The sequence below is a fragment of the Mus musculus genome, chromosome 11 (genome assembly GCF_000001635.26).
Source record: "Mus musculus strain C57BL/6J chromosome 11, GRCm38.p6 C57BL/6J".
Classification (NCBI taxonomy): Eukaryota; Metazoa; Chordata; class Mammalia; order Rodentia; family Muridae; genus Mus; species Mus musculus.
In genome coordinates this window covers 117,328,115-117,355,782 of record NC_000077.6, presented here as the reverse complement: position 1 = coordinate 117,355,782, position 27,668 = coordinate 117,328,115, and the positions used below count along the sequence as shown (strand labels likewise).

Below are 27,668 nucleotides of genomic sequence, written 5' to 3'. Positions count from 1 at the left end.
CACTCGCCTGTCCCGAGGGGCCCTGCAGCCATTGTCCTGAGTCTCCCTGCGCTTTCTGTGCAGCTCCCCCCTCCACTCCCCCCTAGAAAACAACTCAGGCTTGCTGCGCCCTCTTTCCGAAAACCCTCTCAGGATGAGCATGGTAGCCCAGGGTGTACCTGCCTGCTGAAACTCTCCCCAGCTTGACGACTTACTGACAGCCCACGTGGCTGTCAATATAGGGTGGCCCAGGGAATAGCTGACTGTCTTATCTGTTCAAGCAGATCCAGGCTCTCAAAACACCGGGGAGCATCCTGGTCTCTTCTCCAGCAGATGCATCCCTGACTACCCTCCCCTATGCATGCTGGGAAAATCCCCAACACACAGCTAGGGAAGGAAGCCCTGGTAGCCTCTGCAATTGGATTTGAGGCCTCTCTTACAACCCCAGGCTGGAGCTCTCAAGAGGCTCCAAAGTCACCTCACACAGAAGAGGCCCAGGGCTTACCCTACTGCAGACGCCTGCAGGTACAGCCCTATCACCCAGACAGCAGTGGCCCTGACCATGGCAGAGAAGGAGGAAGCCACTGAGGTGGACTGTCCCACTTAATAAAACTCAGGAATGCTGGGTCCAATGGCCCTGACACATTTGCATCTGCTTGATCTACTCCCTTCTGAACCCCACTGAGACGGCTGGATATGGGGAGCCCCACATCCACAAAGGCCAGGGGCTCCCCCAAGGCTGAACACATGCTGTGAAGAGCTGAATAGGCGCCTTTCCTATCATATATCCCAGGGCTGGACAGGCCCCTGTCAAGCCTGTCACTTGTCTGGGCAGTCCTGGAGGGGAAGGGGCTGGGTAGAGGCCATGAGTCCTACCCGCTGTTTGAAGTAGACCCTCTCCTCCAGGGTCAGCGTGTCAGCCTTGGCGATGACTGGGACAATGTTCACCACTTTGCTTAGGCGCTTCATGAATTCAATGTCCAGGGGCCTGAGCCTGAAACAGAACAGTGCAAAAGACTTTGTTTAGGGGTCCCAGTGGGGGCCATGTTGATGGAGGGGTAAGGTTGGGCCTTAGTAGGGTGAGCACTCTCCCCTCATGGAGCTGAGGGTGGGGAGCTGGTGTAAAGCTGGCTTTAAGCTCCCTCATCCACAAGATCTTCAGAGTCCAACTGGCCCTGGACACCGTCCACCCAGAGAGTGACTCGGCTCACAACACTGTCATGCCGTGGGGTTTTCAATGCCAGGGAAAAGGAGACACGAGGGACGGTATCCAGAAGCTCCAGGCCCTGGGACAGGCTGGCTGTTCCCAGGTCAGCCTGGCTGCAGAGACCCAGGGTCTGATCCAGGGATGGGGCAGAGGCTGGCAGACCCCAAGCCTGGGCACCATTTTCTCATTGGAATGGCATCTTCCCCATAGCAGTATCTTCAGGCCCAGACAGCCTGCAGGAAGTGAAGCTTCAGTCAGAAGCCAAGCAATGATGGCCAGAAGCCACTACTGTCCCCTGGGACTGAGCGGCTGGAGGAAGGGCCCTAGTCCAGAGGGTCACCACTGGGGAAGTGTCTGCCTCTGGCTCTCCCTGCTGAAGCCATGTCAGCCATGTCTCCTCTGTCAGCCTTGGCCTTGCCCGAGGCTGTGCTCGGAGCAGCTACAGAACCCCAAACAAGCCAGCCCCAGCTGAGGCCAATGGCATGCCGGGTTAGCCTGCACCCTGAATGCTCCCTTCTGCCCGCGTCCTCTCTAAGCCCGCCCTCCCAGGCCCCTATAACAGGCTAATTCCCAGAACTGGCTCTTGTGGACCCCACTGGAGACAGCCACTACTGGCAAGCTCAGACAACGATATTTGGGTTTTTCCAACCAGACCCCAGTGAGACTTTTGCCCTCTAGACAGGGTGCAAGATGAAAAGTCCCTTCAAAGCCCACGCTCTTACACCCAGGGATGAGCCAGGAACAGCCGGGAGTGTGCACACTCTAGCAGCACCAAATCTGTGACTCCTCAACTCTTCTAAACGAGCCACCTCCGGCTCCTGCTGCTCTGAGCCCAGGACTAGACATGCACCCTACACGGAGTCAGGACAAGCGACCAGGATATCCAGCAAGGAGAGGAACAACACGGATGTACTGGGAACAGATGAGACTCACAGGAAGCCAAGAACCCTGATCACTGAGACCACTGACAGTCTAGCTGCCCCGGGAGATTCCAAAGGGAGATTCTGAAAGGCACCTGGAATTCCGAAGCCTCCCAGGCCCTAAAAGCATCTTTGTCAAGGACGGGAAATGGGGGCAGGCACATGTACAGCCCGAGAGTCTCATTCCATCTGCAGAGACTGACTACCGGATTCTAGAACACCCCAGAGTCTGCCCTGTCCTCAGCTCTGTGCACAAAGGGAAGAAGGCAGAGTGGGCGTGGAACCGCCCAGTCTAGAGGTCATGGAGAACTTCTGTAGGCACAGACGCCCCATGACAGTTGCTGACACAGCTCTGACTCAGTGCCCCTGTCCCTGTGCCCAGACAGAATCCTGCTTGTATGGGAACTGGGGATTCCCACCATCAAGACAAAGGGCCCAGCATGGGACATACGAGTGGCCGGTGGCTGGGATGAAGTAGAGGCAGCAGTGGACACGGGTGTCGGGAATGCGCTTCTTCCGGTTGATGTTGACTTCCTCCTGCAGGTACTTCTCATATTGGTCATTGATGAACTTCATAATGGGCTGCCAGCTGCATGGAGAGCCGGGTTAGCCTGCACCCTGAATGCTCCCTCCTGCCCGCGTCCTCTCTAAGCCCGCCCTCCCAGGCCCCTATAACAGGCTAATTCCCAGAACTGGCTTGACACCAGCCTCTGATTTCATACAGGAATGCTGGTGGTTGCAAAGACAAACCAGCCTTATTTCAGATTTTCTGCCATACTCCCCATGCTGATCTTTGCCCTGGGGTGGGAAACCCACCCCAGATGGGAGCCGGGTGACCCCATTTTGATCTAGAATGTTAGACCCCAAATGCACGGCTTTAGAGTTTGAAATAATCTTATGGCAGGGGGGTCTGGCCTCCAGTGGTATCATGGAGCCCCAAGACCAGTGGGGCTTTTACTGATAGAGGAAGGTTCTCTCAGTGACCTACCAGTTCTCATTGTTGATGTGGTCTCCGAAGCCCGGCGTGTCAATCACTGTCAGCTTCATTCGAACCCCCTTCTCTTCAATATCTGCACAAACCATAGCACCCCAAGTCAGGCGGGTCACCCCAAGCCTTCAGGTTGCCTGGCCAGCCTGGTACGTCCCAGAAAGGGCTGTGATAACAGCTGAGGCCATGCCAAGGAGCAAGTGACCTCTTCTGGGTGGTGCCAGCCATGACTCTTAGTATAAAGAAACCTCAGATGTCTGTGGGAGCTCAGCCTGGTGGGCCCATGGGAATCCAGCCCACTATTACTCAGTCCCAATTTTCCCACGGGGTCACGTGACCTCTCTAGTGCTATGCTCTGACCCCACACCCTGGGAAGACGCAGTCCCTACACCCAGCCTCCGTGGTGCTGACCGTGGGTGATCGACTTGATTTCGATCGTCTTGGGGATGCGTTCCTCCGAGGTGGGCTGCACCGACTTCCGGCTGATTTTGGACTTGAAGAGGGTATTGATTAAAGTGGACTTCCCGAGGCCGCTCTGCCCTGGGGAGAGAAGGGAAGGCCGGTTGGAAGGCTCTCCAAGAACACAGTTCATGGCTACATCACACTATGACCAGGACATCCTTGGATAGCCCTGCCTGAGGCTTCACCTCCTCAGTGGAAGTCCAGGGTTGGGTTTAAACCCCAATGTGGGGATTTGGGGCCTGGTTTAACTCAGCAGAGCTCCTTCCTGGTCCTAGGAAGGCCACCCAAAGCAAGAAGGGACACCAAGACTCCAGAGGTGTGGGCCTAGGTAGCTGCAACAGCCCCTAAGAGATGTGTAGGCTGTGTGAAGATCTGGGCAGAACAGACATCCTGACAATTCACCAGACAGAGGCCCTGCAGTCGGAAGCCTATCTGACTCTATTGGTTTAGGACCTCAGCCTATGGCACACATTTGCCCAGACACTACCCTGGAGAGCTGATAGGCCAGATATGGTGGCACTCTTAATCCCAGAACTCGGGAGGCAAAGGGAGGCAAGATCTCAGCTGGGGCTGAGGCTAGCCCCCCGAATGGCCTGTAACACTCACCAACCACCATGATGTTAAACTCGAAGCCCTGTTTCATAGCCTTCCTGCGCATCTGCTCCAGGATGGAGTCGATCCCCACATAGCCGAACTCCATGGGGGCCTTTTCGTTCCGTGACGCGGGGGCCTGCTTGAGCATGGCATCTCTAGGGTTGTCAGCCATGTCGCCAACACAGCTGGGAGTCACCTCGGAGTCTGGGGAGGGAGAAACAGAGACGTGAGAATGGGATCTGCAGCCAGCATGGCACTCAGATGGGAAACCAAGGCTGCAGGGGTCGGTGACTTGCCCATGAAACTCCTGCATAGCATCTCAGAACTGAAATCCCCTACAGTAGCATTCAACTGGTCCACACCACTCAGCCATCTGCCTCAGGTCTCTGCCAGCTCTGCCAACCAGGGCTCCCCTGGTTCCAGGTGGGCAGCAAGGACTTTGTTCCATATTCTGTTGGCCCCAAGTCCTGAGGGTTGAAGGCACACGCCCTTCGCCTCTGCTCAGAGCTTACAGTAACTGTAGCTAGCACTCAGGGCCCTTCACGGTCCAACAGGTGACCACAGGCAGTTCCCAGGGGAGGGGTGATCTGATTTCTACCTGCCTCTTCCAGACCTGACTCATCCTCACTGGGGGTGTCTCTTCTCCCAGGTGGCCCACCCATACAGTCCCCAGGCAGGATAGGCAGGAAACAGGCTACGGCCGACAGCAAGTGCCCTCACCCTCACGCAAAGGCCAGATTTGGTTTGTAGGTCTGTGGACAGGCTAGGGGTTAAACTTGAAGACTTCAGCTTCCTTCAGTAGGTCAGGGTTAGAGCCTCCTGTGGCTGAGTGCATGCATGGTCAGAGCCCAAGCCTGGGGGATGATTCAGATGGAGACCGTAGGTGCTCACACCCTGCAGGGGTGTGCAAGGCTGGTTCCACCCGGTCTGGTTGAACAAAATGCTTACAGTATACCTAACTGTTATTCTGAGATAGCCTGCCAGTGCGGCTCTGAAACCCAGGCCGCTGTGGGGTGGTCGAGGTAGAGCTGATGCATTGCTGATAAGCCCTAGAGAGGCACCTCTTTCAGCCTCTATGGAAAATGTCAGCAGTCTCAACTTATGACCCCACAGCCCAGCCCCCCAAACACAGCCAGGACAGAGGGGTCACCAGTTGCTTCCCAGTTTCCTTTCCTTATGTCTGTTCCCACGCACGCTAACCTCAAAGAGGCTCAATGAATACTTGTGCCTTCTCCTCCCTCAGAGAGGAAGGGAACCGACCAAAGGTGCTGGGGGGGGGGGGCACCATTCCAAGTGAGCAGGGGCCAGGAAGCAGCAAAATGATGGGTCTGTAGCATAGGGGCTTTTTCAGGCTTTGGTTAAACTGTCTCTCCACGTCCGGGGAAACCACTAAACTCAAGCTGACTCGTCCCAGACGTCCTCAGCTCGCTCAACCCTGACCATCTCTGGCCTGGCAGCTTTTCTCTCCGTTTTACTAGCATGTCCAGCGGGAGCAAAGCCGGACACACTTCCTCTCAGCATCTTCTCAAGGCTTGAGTGGCAGAAAGGACAGGAGAAATGGCTTGCAAAGCTAGCTTCAGGAAGGAGATGTGGGGACCACCCCCACAGGCATCTAGTTTACTGGTCAGTAACTTCCTGTTCCTCGGCCTCCACAGGGTGCAGGCAACTCTACTTCTGGCATGTGGCGGGAGAGGGGTGGTGGGAGAGGGGAGGCAATTGAACAAGAGAATGCTTGTAAACACAGCAGGAGCTGCCACGGGGTCCAGACGCCCCCAAACAATGACACAGACAGTCCTAAGGGACAGTGCCTGCCATCAGGAGCATCCCCAACCCAGGTCAGTCCCCTCCACAAGGCTTCAAGAGTGTCTGTCAGCTCTCCACTCAGAAATACTCTCCTGTGTTTCGGGCATCTTTAAATAAACAAAGACCTTGTAACATCTGGCCCTAGAACCTGTGGCTTTGGGGCCCGCTTCCTGGAGAACGACACGGGGCCCTGCCTTGCCGTGCAGGGGTTCAGGCCTTGCGCACATGACTGAAAATTGCTTCCATCTGTTTATGAGTCTGAGACTCACTTTGCCCTCCCCCTACCTCTCTGCTCAACAGTGAAAGGAGGTGTGGCTGTCCCCCAACTCTCCCTAATCGCCCCCAGTCAAGGAAGGCACACCTCGGGCCCCAGGTGGCCCTTCTCCATGTATTAAGGTTCACAGCAGAAGCCCAAACCAAGCTAAACATCCAGCCTGCCAGAGGGCCTGCTTGAGAAATAATAAGAACACAGTAGAGCCCCATGCTCTCCAGGGGCTCTGGACATCTCTGGCCTACCCCTGTGACCCTTCCTCCTGGGAGGGCCTCCCCATCCACCTGCCTGCCCGGTTAGGAGGTAGACCCCTCCACCCAGAGTTGCCTGGGATCCCAGACCTGGAGCTCCAGGAGCGACCACAGGCCTTCCCAGAATCCACCATGGGGTTAGATGATCTCTGGCTTTTGCCTTATTTCATACAGAATAATTAACACCCTTAGAGCTAATCTTGAGAGCTTAGGCTAGCTCTCCCTCTCTCCCCCCTTCCCTGAGGCTCTCTCTTATATACAGTCTAGCTTCAGACTCAATGATCCCCCTGCCTCAGCCCTCTGAGTACTGGGATTACAGGCATACACCAACCATGCCTAGCAAGAGCATTCTTTCGATGGTTTGGGACATACATCCAGATGTGAGCCGTTCTATTTTTATTTCTGAGGAACCAGCCAAGTGCATCTGCCTGTGACTCCCGAGCTAATTCAGCAAAGATGCACGGTAAGAATCCATTTTAGCTCATCTCAGTCTTAGATACCTACGTGAGCCTGACACGTGTATCAGGCAGCCTGGCACTCCCACTTTACAGAGGGGACATGAGGTCTACACGCTGACTCTTTCCTGAAATGCCACTGGATGGTCACATGAGCAGAGGCAAGACCTTTTCTGGACTGCTCACTCCTGGAACACTAGGTCTTGGACATGAGTTCTGTGCTCTGACACCTGCCTACTGGTCAGGAGTGTGTTCCCTGACACCCTCCCTCCTCAGCCACCCAAGGCTGCAGCCTGCTCAGGGGCATCCTTGAGTCCTAGCCCAGCAAGAAGCAGAAATGACTACTCGAGAAAGCTAACCACCAGCAAGGCTGGAAACGCCTGCCAGTCATGAGAGCGTTGTCTCTGGGACTAGAGAACAGACACTCCCAAGTCATCCCGTGACCTCCACACCAGTGCTGTGGAGTAGGTACATGCACATACAGACACACACACACACACACACACACACACACACACACACACACAGAGAGAGAGAGAGAGAGAGAGAGAGAGAGAGAGAGAGCGCTAAGTTGTTCACAGCTGCATTAATAAGTGTAGCAAGTGAATCTGAGGGAACACAGCTCTCCCATAAGAAGGAAAGATTACGGATATGGCAGACAACAAATGAACCTTGAAATACATACTGAGCTAAAGAAACAGGGACTCCGGGGTGTGACTGACACTATGTAACACTCGGAAAAGGCAGATCCACAGAGGCAGTAGGAGGAGAAGAAACTCTTTATCCAGCATGACGTTTCCCTCCAGGGTGATAAAATGCACCGAATTAGACAGGAGCAATGGTTACATGACATCATGAATAAACACGGCTGGAGACCACTCTTCATGGCTGATGCGAGGGGTGGGGGGCACACCGGGCAGCTGTTTATAGCCTAGTTGGACAGAGAGGCCGGCCAGGCCACCTGCCAGTGTGCAGCTCAGGATGCCTGAGCCCCAGACACTGACACTCAAGCTGAGATTCTCAAGCTGAGATTCTGCGGATGCTAACGGGGCACACAATGCTCTGAGCAAGTAGCCAGCCAGCCAGTCATCTCCCAGCCAGAGGAGTTTCTGAGGGGTGGTAAGTAGCTAAAGCTACTTTTGGTAGACCGTGGGTCCTACTGTGTGTGCAGGCCCATCTACCCCATCCCGTTCCTGCCCCAGACACCCGCTGTAAATCCCAGCTATTCTCCAGTGGGTGGTGGGTCCAACCACCACCATCTGCAGACTTACTCACTGTGTAACACATTCTCCCCCCACCCCAGGGCCTGCCAAAGATGACAAGATTATATCACCCTTCACATTTACTGGGACAGGGCCGTAGGCCACAATTTAGGAGGGGCTCCCAGAGAGGATGAGACCAAGGCTGACCTTGACCCAACTGGCCATGAGAAAGAAGGCTCAGGCTAACAGGCTTGCCAAGGACAGCCAGGGAACTGGCACCCAGGCTACAGCCAGTGTGACAAGATCAGCCCTGGATCTGCGGTAAGATGAGCATCCCAAAATGCACCACACCCTCATCATTCGGAAGGTACTGCCTCCAGAGTAGGGGGCCCTGTGTTGGGGCCTTGAACTTAAACCCCCAGAGTCTGAAGGCAGGGCCCAGGATTGTCGGGGTCTCCCACCCAGCTAGCTGGACAGGTTATTGGCCCTTCCCAGGTTTCCTGGGGTAGTATCACTTTAATTCAGTAAAGTTTGGAAAAAAAAACCCACCCCAAGGGCAAAGGGTGGATATGTTCTTTACCACCAGCTACTGAGCCTCAAGTAGGGCTGACTCCAGGGCGCTCCTGGCACATGAGAGGCCACACATTAGAACAAGGAGGCCAGACTAGAACTCTCCATTGGAGCCACACCTGGGACAGACATCAGTGTCCGTGTAGTATAAAAACTCCCCTCCAGGAGGCCCCGCGAGGAGACAGGGGGACTCACAAAGGCTCAGAGGTGATTCTCTGCACCAGGTAGGCAGGAGTGGGCAGAGAGGAGCCTAATGAGCCCACTGGGGAAATAAAGGTGAGGAAAAAAATAAAATAAAGTAAGATAGCCATGTGGGAAGCTGGCCCGTGCAGAGCTGGGGGCCAGAGGAGCAGGACTCGCCCTGGAGAGAGAGCGACAGTAATGGCGGCAGATTCCTATGTCCTCAGAGATCAGATCCACAACAAGGTCAGTCAGCAGATACACTGTGCTAAGAAACTGACCAGTGGGTGAAAGGGCAGGCTCAGGCAGGTGCACGGAGGAAGCTTTACAGAGTAAGATTTTAAATGGAGCCACGACAAACCCCCACAGACTCCCCGATACAGGAATGTTACGCCACAAAAAAGTGAGGACTTGAGGCTGGGAGAATGGCTCAGTGGATAAAAACACTTGTTATGGAATTACTGAGGACCCGAGTTCAAATCCCCAGTACTCCTGTAAGAGCCAATGATGACTCTATGTGCCAGAGCTGGAGGCTGTGGAAACAGAGAGGCATTCCAGAAGCTGAACTGACAGACCTTCAGTGAGAGACCCTGTCACACAAAAAAAGGTGATTGACGAAGGTCAGCATATTCCTCTGGTTTCCACCTGCTTGTACATCTGCGCACACACACGTATGGACACACACACACACACACACACACACACACACACCACACAGATGATCTAGATCAGCAGCTTCTGTGGCTGGAGAGATGGACAAATGCAGGAGGGATACAGAGTCAAGGAGCATGGGACATAAGTCTGAGGAGCCCACGTTAGAGGGGTCAAGGCTCTAGCAGCTGACTCCCTGGGCGGCTCGACCCAGGTTGTCAGCACATGGGTGGGCAGAGATGTGGAAGGCTGCTTTCTGGGGAGCTGGGACTTCCCCCATCTTCTTCACCCTGCCTTCACAGTGCCCTGGCCCCTGCTGACTCACCGGAGGACCCTGCGCTCCCCATAAATGTCACAAGAGGCTCCCTGTCCTGTTCCAAAGATGGAAACTGCATATAAATGATCAAATCTTGCAAATTCATGTGCCCGGTTTCAAAAGCCGAACTTTTTAAAAGTGCACATGGCTCATCTAATTTGATAAGTAAGTCAAATCGAATTACACTTCACACTTTGTTTGGGGCAGGAAGTGTCTCCTTGGAGTCTGGTTAAAAGCATGGATGCCAGAAATCTGAGACTCCTCCTGCACCGCCCCCGGACCCCCACTTGGAAACCCAACACAAAGGCTTGGCCTTGGCTTTGGCCTCAGTAGAGAGGGATTTGCAAAGGGAGCGCTTCCCACCTCTCCCAGCTGGAGTGCCTTCCCCAGTCCAAGTTCCAAGAGGGGACTTAACACTGCCCTGATGTGGTTTCCGCAAGCTGCTCTCTGCTGGGAGATGCTTGTGACCTTGCGTCCGATAAGGGCCTGGGACGGACAGAGAAGTTTGAGACTTCATCCCATCCACTCCTCCTTTCCTTCGATGAGGGCAGGGTGGGGAGGTGTGCAGAGGCAGGGGCCCTAGGCATCCCAAAGAAGGGAGTAGGGTCCCTGCTTTGGCTGTTTGCCAAGCTTCCCTCACCCAACCTCCCCTCTATTGTAGGGAGGACTCTCAAGGAGCCCTGTACTTCTGCCAACGTGGTTTCAATTGGCCCCAATCCACAGAGGCAAACTTGGACCAAGTCCAGGGGCGCCCCACCCCCCTCGAGGAGACCCCTTCTGTTCTTCATTTACAGCTAGCAGTTTCTCACTAGGCTGGGCCTATTGAGACATCAACCTTTGCTCAGGGCAGGCTGCAACCTGCAAGCCCTTCTCATTCATTTCCTCAAAAGCCACAGCAGATTTCCAACAGCACACTAAGGCCTCTGCAGAGCCCTCCAAAGTTCTGGGTCAGGGATTTAAATACGGTTCCGGTTCCGGGGTCCACTGACCACCCTGCTTGGGCCCATCCTTGGGGTCATCTATTACATAGCAGCATCGGGGAAGGCAGCCCTGACTCTGCCCACCCCCAGGAATCTCCAACAGCAACAGCTGCACCTGAAGATCCAGCCCTACCCAGGACGCCACTGGCATGTCCTACTGCAGCAGGGGCCATCGAGGCTGCTGGGCCACAGATTCCCTTTGCTCTTGACAAATGTCTATGGAGAAAGAAGGGGGTGGGAGAGAGGCCACTCCATCACCCCACTGTGGACACTGGCCATTTATTACAAGAATTTCCTCTTATCAGGGATGTCCCCTAAGGGGGGGGAGGCGACAGAGCTGCTTCCCAATCCCTTGACCCCTGTCCTATCAGCTGCTGTCAGCTGCTGACATACACCAGAGCTTGGGGTGGGTGAAACATGGTCAAAGGTTCCCCCAACTTATGAAATCATTTGAAATAACAAAAAGTAGACACCCCGCCCTACCCCTCTACCCTCCTACCCCCTGCCGCCAGAAATCCCGTGGACAAAGGCCTGACCCCAGAGATACAGATCTTTTCTGCCTAGGTCAGCTGATACTGCCAAAGGCTTCCGGGTGCCCCATTCACTTTGTTGTGGTGGGGGTGGGGGTCAGGGCATGACATGGGACAGGACGAGACTGAAGGCAGGGTCTTAAGGGCCAGGTAGAGAGAAGCTGGTCCTGGCTGGTGCAAGAGGGCGTGACCACAGGACCTTAAGGAAGAAGAAACCTGTGACTGTATTATGGAGTCCAACAAGGACAGGCAGAAGAACTGAGATGAGCCACTCACTCTTGCAGCTACAGATCCCTGTCCTGGGGAGATCCTGAAACCCAAGAATTCTAGCCATCCACCAGGGAACACGAATCCCTCGGCACCAGTGTATGTTGAAAGATCCTCACACCATGACCTAGTTCTCTAAGGAGAAGCAACCAACCAAGTAGAGCAAATGCCTCAGGGCAGCCTATGACGCACTGTTGAAATGAATGACCAAGCAGTGTCATGTAATGCTGCCTGAACAGAGAGTAAGGATGGGTGGGCAGGCAGACTGACAAATGGACAACGGATGGATGGATAGGTGGATAGACAGATGGGTGGTTGGATGGATGGATGGATGGATGGGTGGATGGACGAATGGGTAGATGGACAGACACGGGTAGATGGACGGATAGATGGATGAATAGATGGATGGATGGGACAGACAGACGGACAGGTGGGTAGATGGATGGTCAGACAGGTGAATGGATGGACAGACAAGTGGGTAGATGGATGAACGGATGGAGAGGTGACAGATAGACAAATGCTCATCACAGTTCAACAGGCATGTATCAAGACTCCATATACCAGGTCCTGCACTAAGTGTTTGGTATCTATAGCTACTGTTGTCCAAGTCTATATATGCAAGAACTGTCTGGAAGTGTAAATGAACTCTGGGTACCCTGCCCCTGCCCCCACTATTGGGAATGCTGTCTCCAGCTATACCACAATGGTCCCCCCTCTGTTTTATCACCACAAATCCAGTTAGGGTGTCTTATTCAAGGCTGTGTATGCTGTTAGTTATCCCTCTATCTCCCATTGGCGGTACACTAATGCCACAGGTACCCACATGCCTGCACCCAGATTTTACCTGGGTTCCAGAAACCAAACTTGGGTCGCGTTTTACTCAGAGCCATCTCCCCAGCCCTGGAAGGACAGTTTTGACACATATCCTAGTCCTACCTTGTCTTTGCTTCAAATCAATGGCCGGTGTCCCCAGCACCCAGGGTGACACGGAATTGGGCCCCTTTACCTTCTCCCACCTCTGACGTACCATGGAACAGTGGGATTGAGCAAATATCTGAGCTGTACGACACTGTGCACACAAAGATAATCCTTGTCCCCTAAGACCATTGTGAAGGTGGAGGGTGACAGACACAGAACATGGTGCATGCAGCTGCTGTTAGCCAAATGCACATGCCACCCCTTCACTCTCCGACATATGAACGCCTTCCAAACTCCTCTCAGCTCTTCAGAAAAGGCTCTTAAGAGTCAGCCTGTCTAGCCCGGCAGTGGTGGCACAAGCCTTTAATCCCAGCACTTGGGAGGCAGAGGCAGGCGGATTTCTGAGTTCGAGGCCAGCCTGGTCTACAGAGTGAGTTCCAGGATAGCCAGGGCTACACAGAGAAACCCTGTCTAAAAAAAAAAAAAAAAAAAAAAAAAAAAAAAAAAAAAAAGAGTCAGCCTGTCTAGAACATTCTTTCCCTGCTGCTGTACTCTGCCCTGCTCCTCGGTCTTCCCAGGACAGCTAATCTATGCTGGTGGGCTTCCCTGTTTTAGCAAGTTGCACAGGCTATAGTAAGTGCACCCCGTGACTCTTCATGCCAGCAGGGCCTCTAACATCTGAGGTCACTGTGAACCTGGCTGGATAACTCAATGGGGGCCTGGAGGTACTCCCCGATTCCCTTTCTTCGGTACGGGGTGTGTGTGTGTGTGTGCATGATGAATCTCTGTCCCGGCACCCAAATGTGACTTTAACAATTTCTGGATATTGTCACCTATAGAAGCCATGTAGAGCTGAGGAAGGGGACAGAAGGAAGGACTTTCCCAGGATACTCAGATCAGGGTCCACTGAGGTCAGGCGTCAAATGCAACTAGGGGCCAGGCTGGCCTTGCCTGGGCTTCAGTCCTATCTTTTTTCCATCTTGTCCTAATGCCAGGCTCAGACTGAGCAAACAGAGCAGAGCGAGGGGCAGATATAGATACGGAGGACAGGGCCCTCACCTGGGCCTCCACTGGCGATGTCACTTCTGTTCCATTCAGACCGCTTATTACGGCCCATGTCAAGGACTGGGTCTTGCTACCATCTCTAAATGCTGTCTAGAAGAAACTCCACTGCCAGGTGGCATCTCCTGAGATACTTTCAATATTTTGTAGCCAGAGTGGGTGGGTGGGGGGATACAAGACAGCATGTTTTGGTGGCCCAAACACCAGCGTGACTCACACAGGTTGCAAAGTGAACCTAGTGTCTGAGATGCAACCAGGAACTCAATGGAAACTCCCGACCTGAGTGAGGCCTGACTCAAGCCAGACCATCAGAGCTGCTAGAACATCGACAGGCCAAACTCTCTACAGTCCACAAGCCATTCATTCACAGTAACTGCACTGCCCCATACCCTCGCGCCCGCTGGATTCCTCCAGTAATTAGCAACATCGCAAGAAGGCCCAGAATAACACGTTTCTCAGGACAGGTTAATGAGGAGGTACAAGGGCGGGGTCCCAAGTGGCTGGGGGTCCCACAGCCTCCTCCCAGCTGAGATCCCTACACCTGCAGCCTCTTCTTCCACCTCTTCTCAAACCCAGGACTGAGCTAGATCTATTATGGGATGTAGACAACCGATGTCCAGGAAAACTGGCATGCCGTGGATGGTCCTCAGCCAACACCGGAACGGCAGCCTGGGAGCCAGTCTTCTCCCAGGGCCTCTCCAACCCAGGCGCTGGGAAGGAACGACATTCATATGGTAATTTCTCCCAAGGACAAGGGGACAAAGGGGGGGGGGGGCTGGCAAACTTCTGGAAGCTGTGCCCAATAGGGCTTCCAAGTTGGCTGGCCGGCTGTCCCTAAAGAGTAGACACAGTGCTAGGATACAGTCACAGAGGGATGGGGGCAGTGCAGGGAAGAAGACTCCACATTTCCTGCAGTTGCTTAAAGCATTGGTGGCTAACATTTAATTTTTGGTTTAATTTGTGTGGTGGTGGTGGGGTAACAGAACAGTCCAGAAATGTTCTCCATAAACTGTGGCCCCGGGGGCACCATGCTCGCCTGCATACATTCCACGTCCCTTCGGAAGCTTGTCTCTCCGGGCTTAGGCCTGTAGGATTGGCGGTTGCAGGGGACGGTGTCTATCCCCACCTCACCGCACCCCATTTAGGCATCTTGATCAGGTTAGTTGTCCGTTAAAGAATTAAGAGGCAAGAAGTGCCTCCAGTGTGAGGAAGAGACCGGAAGGGGCTAGCCTCATTGTGAGCCTGTGGCTACTCTCCTGACCGTTTGTGTATCAGGAATCCAATTCATAGTCCCTCAGGCCCACCAATTACCGGCAAGGAAGACAAGAGCATGCAGCTTCCTGCTTCTGCTTTCTGGTGCCTTCCCGGGCCTGGACTGGCAAGGGAATCCCGAAGCCAGAGGCCAGGACCTGGGTGCAGATCCTGTGCCTGCTGTTTTCCTCCCGTGCCCCTCACGTGTAGAGTCCTCTTTGCTCTATTCTCAGTCCTGCGGCCACCTGTATCGAGATCTGAGCAAGCCAAATGCAGGGGCTGCTGGGCCCTCAAACCTGGGTGCTGAACGTTCCCAGGAAGTCACAACCTCCTTCACACAGGACTGGGGTAAAGCCCACCTGTTAGGGCCACACAGCCCCAAAGGGAGGAAGACCTCTGGATGGACAAAGGGGCTGACACACTGGGGGCACCTGCAACTTCCTGCACTATCCACTCCCAAACCTCCAAGCCTCTCAGGGGCAGCTCCTGTGAACTAGGACGAGAGAGATCTCTGCTGACTTAGACAGATGGAGATGCTGAAGCCCACAGTGAGGTCATCTATGCCCCTCCTTTTGAAAAAAAAAAAGGCAGTGGGTGGGCCTGGCTGGGGGCTGCACAGTTCTCCCAGACCAAGGCTGGGTCACAATCACGATGGCACATCCTATGTGTGGACAGATGCTTCAAGGGTACTGTGAAGTGCATCTGTGGGTCAGTGGAAGGAGGATGTCGCTGTGGCCCCCAGGGCAGCCTCAGGACTGGACAGGAGATGCACACGGCGGTGTGTGTGTGTGTGAGTGTCCACAGCTAACCATGGAGGGGCCTGGGAAGGTGGCCACAACACCTGGAAAGGAACAGCTAAGCGTCGGCCTGGGAACAGCCTGACTGTTGCCAGGCGAGCAGGAAGCAGGCAATGTCTGAGGGTGGGTAGTGTGAGGGCGGCACATGGGTGTGGGGGACACCCCTGACCCTTCCTTACTTGTAACATCTCCATGATCCAGGGACCCACACTTCCCAAGTTCTCCCCTGTCCCCTGAACACGTCCACACTGCCAAATCCTGAGCGGTCCCTCCCTCCTGCCTCAAACCAGAGCTACCTTGGCTCAAGTACTGTTGAAATCTTAGGGCCCCAGGCATTGCCTCTACTTTAAGCTCTGGGACATATTACCCAAGATTCAGAAACTTCTGGAAGACCTATCTTCAATGCTTGGCTCTCGACAGCAGCCGCAGCCCAGGACACTCAGACCTCTACTCTCCAAATCCTGTGCAGATGGGTGGGACCATCTTCATCTCGCCCCAGGAAAACCCCACAGAGCTATAGCCCAAGGTAGAACCTGGAGGTCCACTTCCCTAAATGTCTGTGTCCTGACATCACATATATCCTTGGGGGAGCACATTGGGACTAGATCTTACTATGTAGCCCGGGCCAGCCTCAAACTCATGTCTTTCCTGCCTCTACCTCACAAGTATTAGGGTTACAGGCATGAAGTGCTTCAGTGTTAAAAGCTTGCAGTGAGTTAGTCTCAAAGCCAGCAAGATGCCAGAAGCTCACAATATGCCAGCTGCATGTCCAATAGCAAAGGCAGACCAGAACTTTGACCTTGGTCTCCTGACCCACAGTGGGCCTCCCATCCTGAGCACAGTAGGTCTCCCATCCTGAGCACAGTAGGTCTCCCATCCTGACCCACATTGGGTCTCTCATCATGAGCACAGTAGGTCTCCCAACCTGACCCATAATAGGTCTCCCATCATGAATGAGCACAGTGGGTCTCCCAACCGCCCTGCAGTATGTTTAACCGTCTGCTCTTTCCTCGATGTTCCACCTCATCTTCTAAACAGGCCTTAGTCACAGCCAAAGCAGGCACCCTTTCTTAACTTAAGCCTTCCATCTTAAGCTAACCCTACTTCTACAAAGGTTCCAGGCTTTACACAGGATGCTCCACTCTCTGGGAGCTGAGCCACCCTATTGCCTGCCCTCAGGAGTCCTCAGCATCCTTAGGGTGCTAAGGTATAAGAGTCAAGGGGCACCCATTAAAGCTGGATGAAGACTACACAGTGGAGAACGTCACGATTCTTCCATTGTCTGAGGGGACTTGGTACACAAGCAGCTGAACTGACAGCCAACGGTCCAACTCCCAGAGATCAGCCTCTACCCTCCTGCATTGGCCAGGCTCCAGAAGTCACCAAGAGGAGGAAGTAACACCCTCCTAAATACATGCCACGGAGGTTCACTGGGCCCCAGGGAGCCTGGCCAACCTTCCCACATGGAGGTGGAGACTCGCAATCAGTCCCTCTGGTTGCAGAGGGCTTTGGCTCCGCCCAGGGTGGCTCACTGCGGGGATCTCATCTGCAGCTATCCTCTAAGCAAGTGTGTACATTAAGCTGGACTTCTCCTCTCAGAAGGAGGAGGCGCTGGGGCTGGGGAGTTGGCTCACTAGGCCAAAGGCTTGCTGCACCATCATGATGATAGAGTTGGATCCTTCAGAATCTACAGCAAAGGACAGGTGTGTGACACTAGTAATCCCAGCCTAATCCCAGCACCAGGGAGGAGGCAGGTGGAGTCTCGCTCCTGGCCAGCCAGCCTGGTTGAATGGGTAAGCTCTGGGTATAGCAATGAGACCCTATGTCAAAATACAAAGAGGTAGCCCCAAGGTTGACCTCTGGCCTCCATATACATCTGTGCATATCCCCTCAAATATGCACACACACACACACACACACACACACACACACACACCAGAAAAGGCTCAGGCACCCCTACAGAGACCTCAGCCATCAACCACCAAGTTTACAGTCACTGGTTACCAGGTCAGCTTCTGGTGGCTCCACTCAACCCAGCAGCAGTGATGGAAGAGCAAATACTTATTCAGAGCCGGTGGGTATAAACTAGTCACAGAGCTCCTCTGTGCCAGGATGCAAAGTCCTCTGCTCCCCAGTGGCTACCGGCATCCCTCTCCGCCATTCCTCCACCGCCAACCACCAGAAACAGGGCTCACTCCCAGTCAACGGACCGGACCGCTGTACAGACGTCAGTGTCTCAGAACCCACAACAAACATCCTACCCGCTGCTGCAGTAGGAGGCACCTCTCCAGCTCAGTGCTGCAAAGAAGACCTGCTCCTGTACCCCAAACCTTTGGCTCCCATGGGGGGGTCCTCAGTCCAGTCCTTTGCCCTTGGAAAGAACCTGCGAAAGTCACCCAAGAAACACTACTTTGTCTCTTCTGTACTTATGTATGTAATTGTCCATGTGTGTGCACTTGGGCATGTGTGCACATAAACTATGGAAGCCAGAGGTCAACACCAAGGCCTTCTGCAATCACTCTCGACTTATTTATTTATTTATATTTTGGGTTTTCAAGATAGGGTTTCTCTGTGTAGCCCTGGCTGTCCTAAAACTCACTCTGTAGACCAGGCTGTCATGGAACTCAGAAATCCTCCTGCCTCTGCCTCTGCCTCTGCCTCTGCCTCCCAAGTGTTGGGCCTAAAGGCGTGTGCAACCACTGCCTGGCTCCTTAATTTTTTAAGATTCCTTTTATTGAGAGATTAGGAATCTTACTATGCAGCTCTGGTTGTCCTAGAACCCATTATGTAGGCCAGGCTGACCTCGCAGAGCTCTGCCTGCCTCTGCCTCCCTTTTGAGTGCTGACACTAAAGGTGTGCACCACCACTCTCCGGCCTCCATTTATTCTGTTACCGTGGATAACATGTGCACCTGCACGATGGCACGGATGCAGAGGTCAGAGGGCAACTTGCAGGAGCTGTTCTCTCTGCTGTGTTGGTTCTAGAGATTGGACTCAGGTTGTGCCTATACCTGCTGAGCCATCTTGCTGGCTATCTACCTTAATTTGGAGACGAGGTCTCCAAAGCTAGAGAGCTTAAGCATTCTCCTGTCTCCACTCCCCCCACCACACCTATCTTATAGGGTCTTTGGAATTCAGATCCTACACACACACACACACACACACACAGAGAGAGAGAGAGAGAGAGAGGAAGAGAGAGAGAGAGAGGGAGAGGGAGAGGGAGAGGGAGAGGGAGAGGGAGAGGGAGAGGGAGAGAGAGAGAGAGAGAGAGAGAGAGAGAGAGAGAGAGAGAGAGAGGAAGGGAGAGGAAGAGGGAGAGGGAGAGAGAGAGAGAGAGAGAGCCCCTATCTGTCCTCTTTCCTTAAAATTCTCACATGGGAGAAAGACAGGGAGAACGGAATCCCTGCAAGGCCCCTGAGCTGGCCTTGGTGAAACCAGAAAACATTTGGACTAAAGTAAAAAATCTGAAGTCACACAAAGCTGGTCCCTAGTCATTCAAACATTAACCAACCAAGCACCCAGGTCATCCAGAATGGGGTCACGGCGATCAATAAATCTCAGTGGCCACTGAGAACAGAGAGGACACTAAAATCACCACTGAACAGGAGGGCCAGCCTCAGCACGCCCAGGGCCAGACCTGCATACCCAGACCCCCAATAGGACAGCAAAGGGGTTCACTCCCCAGTTGGACCAGGCTGTCTTATCTCCTCCACCAGTGGTGACAGGCACCTGGAGTGAGGCCTGGGAGATAAGATAAGAGATCCTGGAGCACTGAGCTCTGAGTACATTCTACTGTGGAAGGACAACTGTCCCACGACCTCTGGTGACCAGCCTGTGCTTGGCACCTAGCACCCAAAAGCAAGGCAGAAACCCTGCACGGTGCCACCTGGGAGGCTCAAGCAGGAGGCATGTTAAGTTCAAGGTCAGCCTGAGTTACAGAATCAGACTTTGCCTCACATGACCAAAAAGGAGACTGGAGTTATAGCTCAGTGGGTAGAGTTGGCTCTCCTAACGTGGATGAAGTCTTGAGTTCAGTCCCTGGAAAGAGCAGAAGTATAGGTCATCCTTGGATATATAGGGAGTTTTGGGAAAGTCCCTCTCTCAAAAACTCAAAGAAGATGGTGAGATGGGGGACATACAACTGTCAGAAGCAGGAAGAGTAAAGACAAGGGTGCGAGGACTTCAGTCCTCATGTGGCCAGCCAGCAGCCTGAAGTGCTCAATGATGCCCCCCCCCCAAATCTTGGCTTCAGGAAGATGCTAAGCAATTAGGAGGGGTTGGAGCCCTGGGCAAGATCCATCCACTGTACACAGATTAGGACAGTGCTTAAACCAGCCACCCTTGCTCCACAGCCAGCCAATAGCTTATCTTTTAACACAATTTTAACTGTGTGTCTGTGTGTCTGTGTGCAGGCACATGTGTCATGGCATGGCGCATGGGTAAAGTTTAGGGGACAGCCTGCAGGAGACGGCTACCACATGGAGTAGATAGAACTCACCCTGTGAAGGCTGATAGCAAGCATTTTTGTTTGTTTGTTTGTTTGCTTTTTTGAGACAGGGTTTTTTGTATAGACTTGGCTGTCCTGAGACTCACTCTGTAGACCAGGCTGGCCTTGAACTCACAGAAAGCTGCCTGCTTCTGCCTCCCAAGTGCTGGGAATAAAGTCACAACAGCATCTTTTCCTGATGACCTTCTCACAAACTCTAAGCCTCTGTGTCTTTCAAGGGCTTCTGCACTGAGCTGCATCCTGCCTTAAAGTATGCCCAGGCCCCACACCCCAACCCCGGTGCCAGTGACTTGGGGACAGTGGTGGTGAGCTCTGCTGCAGAGGGGTGGGGGTGGTAGAACCAGATTAAGCAGCTCCAGGGCTGCAGGAAGACAAGATCAGGCTCCATAGTCCTTAGTGCAAATCTCTCTTTCCTAGGCTCACAGCCTGGATGGTGTGCTCCTCAGGATGCGTGACAGAGAATGGAAAGGAAGAACCAGGTAGGCCCACCCAACCCTCAGGCACCAAGGTGGGCTGAGCATGCAGCCAAGCGGGCCGGGTGGAGACTCTGCAGCTGTGGCTGCAGAGACCTGGCAGGTGGAGGTCTCAGGTGTGGAGTACAGAAATGCCCACCTCCCCAGATGCAGGTAGGAGCCCCCAGCCCCACCCCACTCACAGAACACACAGGACGCTACGCTGCACAGCAGCCACCCTGAGAAGTCTTCCTTGGGAAGGAGTCCAAGGCTCTGCCGCTCCTGGAGGGCAGGTCCCTACCTGCCCTAGGAACGGAGCCGGTGCTCAATAAACAAATCAAAGCTTAGTGCTGGAAGGCAGAGAGTCTGGGAGAGCCCTCAGAGCTTATTCAGAGCCTACCCAGAGAGCGAAGGGTAGAGTTGGCTGGAAACTTTTCAAAAGACCAAACTGTAGGAAGTGGGACCCTCTGGGTGGGACACCACTCCCAGACCATTTCCTAAAGCTCAACTGGCAACATCGGCTTAGTCTATGGAGGAAGGGGGATGGTAAGGACAAGGAGGCCCACCTAGCCTCTGCCAGTGGCCACTGGGGTTTTGCCTACATGCATTAAAATAAAGCTGTTCTTCCCACACACAGGGCCAGCAAGTGAGAGAGGAAGCCTAGAAACTTCCGGGGTGGTGTGGGAAAGCCAGTAGAGACGGTACTGTGTGGAGGAATGGAAGACCGGAAATGGAGCTTCAATGCTGGCTTCCTAGAGACCTTTGACACAGGCAGGGAATCTGTGCTGCCTGCCCCAGGCTGTGGGGCCCTCTCTGTAAAAAGGGGCCTCAGCCCCGGCAGAGCCACCCTATCTGACAGGAGCAATGACACAACAGGAAGCTGGGGAGGATATTGTGGCAGGGAAGGGAGGGGGCGGGGATGACAGGCAAGAGCACTGTGGTTGCCCAATGGGTAGGGGACTCCTGACCCATGTCCCAGAGCTGGAGGGCAGTGGATCTGGTAGTCAGAGGACGCCACAGGCCCAAGATGGTCCCACTTAGACCTGGCATGGAGACTTATCTCATTCTTGTGACAATCCACACTGGGAACCTGGCCTCCTTTCTGGAGCTGGCTTCCACCGAGGTGGCTACCACCTCACCCCACGAACAGTAGGTTCTTGTGCATACCGGCTGAGCTGTCACCATGATGACCACAGGGCCCACCCGGTAGACATATGAACAGGCTCCAGTAGATGTAACAGAACCTGGGGTAAACCAATAAAGAATGCCCAGAAACCGAAAGAGTCAGCCAGGTCAGCTACAACTCAGGTTCCTTCCCAGAGGCCAAAGTTTTAAAGGTACACACCTAGAATCCCTGCATCCAGGAGGCTGAGACAGTGGGGCAGCCATAAGTTCAAAGCTGCCTCCTACCTCTACCTCGTACCCTGAAAGAGGCCCAAGAAGAGAAGGGTGAACCGCCTCCCCAGCAGGCCTGGGGTGGAGGCTGGCTGCCCATCCAGAGGGCTTAATAAGCACAGTTTTCCTATTTGCTAAAAAGGAGCTGCCTGGCTGCCAAGCGAAACTAAGGTAAAGTGAGCTGAGTGACCCAAGGGCCCCATGATGCTAGAAACAGAGAGTGAATGAGGGGGGGGGCCTACGTCATTGCAGGAGATCCCGTCTTCACTGTCCTCTGGGCTTTCCACGTGAGATCTGAACCAAATTCCAACTCTGCCCAGCACAGAGCGGCCAGAACCCACTACTGGGCTGCTTCCGGGTGATACATTTTTTCTCTAAGAAAAGGAATCTCACACTTCTCTTGGGGAGCAGATCTTCTCTACAGACTTCTGACCAAGAGCCGGCAGCTTTTCCTTAGAGTGGGGTGGGGGTGGGGGTGCGCACAGTAGGTCGGAAACTCAGGCGGTCTCCAGGAGGGGAAGGCATTTCCCTCTTTCCCTCTGTGCTTGGATGCAAGTGACCATTCTGTGCTGGCCCAGGTTCTCGTCTCCGCCTGGCTGCAGAGCCTGCTGTAGGACACTGCTTGCCCCTGGCTCTTACACAGAGCACAGGTTCCAACACAAGGCTCCAGAAGGCAGACACCCCCATTGCACATTCTCTAGCAAAACAAATGCATACCAAACCCCCACCCCACCCAGCAACACCCTCCTGGGCTCAGCACATCACCAAAAGCCAGAGAATACAAGGGTCCGATGGTGGTATCCCACCACAGTGCACCCCTGTGGTCTCTAATATGCCACCTTTGTAACAGCCCGCAGGAACTAATTTCCAGCCAGCGTTGGAAACCGCCCACTATTAGAAGCTGATAACTCTGTGTGGAGAGATTTTTGCAAGAAGCCTTCAATACACCTCTGCTCTTGCCCCGGCTAGAAGTCAGAGAGCCCCTTGCGGGGGCAACGTGCTCCAAGACACTCTTCACCACTCGGTGGAGTTGGCCAAACATTCACAAAGAGATAGCTGTGGTCACACAAAGCCCCTTTTTCTTCTATTCTGCGATCGAAAATCTGGTTCCCGCGTGGAGACCCGGCATCCCGCCGCCTATTCTCCCAGGAACCCAGGGCCGGTCTGCCAACCAGAGTTCCAGGCCCCGGGGCTACCCGGATCCCAGTCCCAATGCACCCATCGGGGCGGCCAGGCGGGCCCCACCACCTGGAGGCCCCCGGAGCAAACTGTGAGGGGCTGGAAGAACAAAGAGCGAGGACTCACCCCAGCAGCTGAAAGTCGGGCTGCCTGGACGCTGGAGAGCTGCGGCCCGCCCACCGGGTCACATGGCTCGGAGCCGAGCAGAGGATCAAAGGGGCTTTGTGGCCTCGGAACAAGGAGCCTCCCAGAGTGTGGGGCAGAGAGGTAGGAGGGCTCAGGACGGCCTGCGGAGGGAGGCTTGCTGGGGAATTGCTACGAGGGGCAGGGCGAGGGGACGAGGAGGCGGGGAGAGGTGCACCGGCTGCAGGCGACAGCAGCAGGGCAAGTCTGCGGATAAGAGGAAAATGACAGGGTATCCGCGGAGGCGCTGTTACGTAGAGAGTTACAGTATGGTCCTTGGAGCCATGCAGCCCTAGCCTTTAACCGATGTTTGCCCAAGTCTGTGCCAATCCAGAATCACGGCACCCTCTTCCCAGCCAGAAGGGTCTTCCATTGACCCTGCACATGGTACATTGAACCTGCACATGGTACCCTGGCCTGGCACTACCCCAACCCGTCAGACAACAGGCATGCATCTTGGTCTTCTGTCAGCCTTCAGTGTTTTGGTAGGCCCCGCCCTCTCCCAATCCCCTCACCCCCCCATAGGCTTCTGGGCAGCTGAGACAGCTCGACCAACTTACTTAAGTGGGCTCTGCTGGCTGCAACCAAAGGAGGGAGAAGCAAGAGAGGAAGCCAGAACCTGGGGCTGGGCTGGGGCTGGCTCACCCTGACTCTGTTCTGGAGCCTCAGGGACTCCGGTTGTGTTCTGGCGCCTGCTTCTTCCCACTGTTCCTGAGCCTCCGTGGGGGCTGGGCAATGAGTCAGTAGTCTCCTCCCCCAACTCCTTGCAGGCCCTATGATGTTCTGGGACCCTGAGAGTGATGAGCCAGGGGGTCCAAAGAATAGGAGCGGATACTTCTGGGGCTGGGGCTGGGCCTGGATGCTGGGATGCTGGGATCTGCCAGACCCTATAACCTCTGACCTGGAATGAGTCACTCCCAGGCTCAGGCATGGCCACGGTGGCCCCAGGCCAGCTCCCACACTGGGAGTGCTGGGGGTAAGATTTGAGCAGAAGCAATTAGTTCAAGGGGAGAGGAGCCTTTAGTAACTCTGGAGGGGCCTAGGGCCAGTGACAGATTTCTCCCATGTGACCTCCATCCCCCAGTCTGCAGGAACGAATGCCCCAGAGCCTCGTGTGTGCACACTCTCCTATTCCATCCTCAGCGTGACTCTGCCCTACCTACCAGCAGAACATAGGAGCCCCAGGCCTCCCCAGGTCGCCGCATCTTAGGAATCTGCCTTCCTAGTCTGGAGTTGATACACCAACTCCAGTCACAGTTGATCAGCAGGTCCATTCAAACCAGGAAGCGCTCCCCCTCCACCCCTCCCTTATCACCCAGCCCGGCCCCAGCAGTTCAGTAGAGGGACTCCTATCAACCCATGTCAAAGCTGACCAACGGACCGTCAACTGCCCTACTGCCTCTCCTTTCTAGGGACACAGGGCCTCGTCTCTTCTGAACCTTTACCTTGGACACACTAATCCTCCAGCTCTCTGGGAGCCCCTGTGCTCAGCTCCAGTGAGCTTTCCAGATTGCCAGCCTGGGCGTAGCACATGGCACTCCGTACATGGTGACTTTGTGCAGCTCAGAGTCTCATTCAGTAGCACCAAATGGGGGAGAGGCGTCCTCCAGAGCATGAAGGGGGCAGGGTGGGGCTTTCTGAGGCTTCTTTCCCAAGCAGGCCATCCCATCCATCCCCAAGGAAGCAGCCTGATAGCCACTCAAGTGCCATCAGACCCGCTGGCACAAAGCCCAAGATGCAAGTTACAGATGGAACCTTAAACTTCTGCTACCACTGGGGGTGGGGGGAGGACGACAGGAGGGACCACGTGGCCCGATTTAATTGATCTCACAGAGCCAAAATATTATCAGTTCAAGATGTCACCAACGTGAAAATGGCAGAGATATTTCACATACTTCTTCCTTTCCGTGCTAAGACACTGGAATCCAGAGAGCCTCTGATTTCTCTGGCACCACATTGCCCAGACCGGCCCTAGACTGGGGCATTACAGTCCCATGAGCTGGCTAGAGGGGTGCTCTACCCTGTACCCCATTACTGCTCTCAGTTCAGAGCCACTGACTCAGAAGTCTTCTTGGAGAGCCTGGCCACTTGTAGTACCAGATCTACAAGCCACATTTAGGGGTGGAGAGAACCCAGCTCATGAAAGCCATGCTTCCTGTTGAGGGACTGGAGGGGCTGTGGTTAAGGGCACATTCAGTTGCTCCAGAGGAGGGCTGGGAGTTTGGTCTCCAGCACCCATGTCAGACAGCTCACAAGTGCCTGGGACGCAAGCTCCAAGGGGCCATGTGTACTCCTGTGAAGGGACCTATGCACACGCAAATACTTTTAAAAAAAAAAAAAGTCGGTCAACCAATCAAAGGTTTTAAAAGGGTATTGAGGAGCCACGTATAGTAGAGGGTAGGAGGTGCAGGAGTTCAGGGCCAGCCTCAGGTTCATGAGAGGCCAACCTGAGCTACAGAAGACCTCTCTGTAGAACAGCCCTGGCTGTCCTGGAACTCACGTTGTAGACCAGGCTGGCCTTGAACTCACAGAGATCCGCCTGCCTCTGCCTCCCCAGTGCTGGGATTAAAAGTGTGCACCACCACCGCCTGGCTGACCTTGTCCTTTTTAAAATATTTATTTATTTTTATTTTATGTATTTGGGTATTTTAACTTCCTGTATGTCTGTGCACTACGAGTGTGCAGTGCCTTAGGAGGCCAGAAGAGGGGGTTGGATCCCCCTGGAACTGGAGTTACAGATGGCTGTGAGCGGCCCTGTGATGCTGGGGTAACCTCAGTCCTTTGGAACAACGGTAAATGCCCTTAACTGCTGAGCCATCTCTCCAGCTTGAGACCTGATCTCTCTCCCTCCCCCTCCCTCCCTTCCTCCCCCCCCTCAGAAGGTGGAAGTAGCTAGTTAGTAAAGCGCTTACATGACATTCATGAAGCCTTGGTTTGAACACTTCATATTCAGGACATGGTGGCACATTCCTGTAATCCCAACACAGCATGTGGAGGAGGAGTTCAGGGTTATCCTCGGCTACATGGTGAGTTGGAGGCCAGTCTGGGCTATGTGGAACAATAGGCTTCAAAAAAGTAAAATAAAAATCACAGAGATGCAGAGCCGTGTCCCCAGGTTCACTGTCAGGGAGAGGGGAGTTTGTCGTAAGGAATCAACTCAATGAATACCTGGCCCCACACCATGTAGACTGTGCCAAAGACACCATCAGCTCGCTCCTGGATGTCCCTTCTCATTCACACTGGCTTGAAGGGGCATGGGAGAAGGAGCCCAACCCAGGGGGAGCCAGCTGCTGGCCTGGCTCACTGTGCATTGCCAGACACCCAGGGCTGAGGAGCTCAGAGCCATTTCTGCGTAGAGGCCCCTGAAGCTTGGGCGTGAGGAAGACTTGGGAAGGAAGCAAACCAGGGTCCCATCAGCTGGATTCAGAAGGAGGGGGGTACCGAAGCAGAAAAGAGCAAGAGAGGAGGAGGTGACAGACACCCAGGCTACTTCAACTCCTGCCCTTCCGGTGCCTGGGTCTCCATCCACACTTTGGCTTCCGCTCCATGTATAGCCTTCCAACAGCTAACGCGCCAAGCTGTGTTTATTTATTCTAAAGTCACATAGGAGTACACTTTAAAAATAATTCAGAGGGCTGGAGACATGGCCCAGTGGTAAAGAGCACTGACTGCTCTTCCAGAGGTCCTGAGTTCAAATCCCAGCAACCACATGGTGGCTCACAACCATCTGTGACAAGACCTGATTCCCTCCTCTGGTGTGTGAAGACAGCTACAGTGTACTTACATATAATAAATAAAATAAATCTTTAAAAAATGATTCAGAGAGCGAGAGCGAGCAGATTACTGGCTACCAAGGGTGCTGGCTCCTTAGGATGTGGGGTTCCCACTCTATGAGATGAAAAGACCCCGCAGGCAGTTCAGAACCAAGACCATTTATATTACGACCAGGGGTGGGGGGACTGCTTTACATTGCACGAGTATTGGAAGCCCAGGATAGCCCAGACTCTGGGTCCTCCAACCTCAGTTTCCCCGATGCCATGATGACAGGTATATACCACTCCCAGCTGGAAAAACATGTGCTTAAAGAAAAAAAGAATTGGAAGTTGGGCTAAGGACACAGCTGAGTTGGTAGGACACCCTGCTAGCACGCGAGAAGCCCTAGGTTCAATCCTCCCAGCACCACACAACCCACCTGTGGTGGCAAATCCCTATAATCTCAATGTTCTGGAGGTAGAAGCAGGAAGATCAGAGTTCAAGGCCAGCCTTGGAACAAAGCCTGGGCAATACAGGAAACCATAT

The 27,668-nt window shown here is 54.0% G+C and overlaps 1 protein-coding gene and 1 long non-coding RNA gene across 10 annotated transcripts in view, besides 1 other annotated feature; one reads left to right on the top strand and one right to left on the bottom strand.

Annotated features, from left to right (window-relative positions):
• Positions 1-27,668, bottom strand: part of Septin9 (septin 9) — a 162,665-nt gene that overhangs the window by 6,543 nt on the left and 128,454 nt on the right. For 6 of the 9 annotated variants that reach the window (NM_001113486.1, XM_006533744.2, NM_001113487.1 and 3 more), the window contains 5 exons: positions 4,163-4,354; positions 3,506-3,634; positions 3,095-3,176; positions 2,558-2,695; positions 856-973 (listed from right to left, as the gene is read on the bottom strand). In NM_001113486.1, coding sequence (NP_001106958.1) covers positions 856-973; positions 2,558-2,695; positions 3,095-3,176; positions 3,506-3,634; positions 4,163-4,354 — 659 coding nt within the window. Of the gene's footprint in view, positions 1-855; positions 974-2,557; positions 2,696-3,094; positions 3,177-3,505; positions 3,635-4,162; positions 4,355-23,312; positions 23,471-23,929; positions 24,122-27,668 lie in introns of those variants that run through there. The other 3 variants (XM_006533745.4, NM_017380.2, NM_001113488.1) reach the window with 3 other exon arrangements.
• Positions 7,667-12,758: an enhancer, noted in NCBI's record as "VISTA enhancer mm1309". NCBI's record gives its function as "enhancer in: forebrain[8/8]" and the evidence as "EXISTENCE:transgenic organism evidence [ECO:0001131][PMID:17130149]".
• Positions 20,181-25,709, top strand: Gm51932. The gene is made up of 2 exons (XR_003949803.1): positions 20,181-22,178; positions 22,858-25,709. It is a non-coding gene; the product is annotated as a predicted gene, 51932 (long non-coding RNA).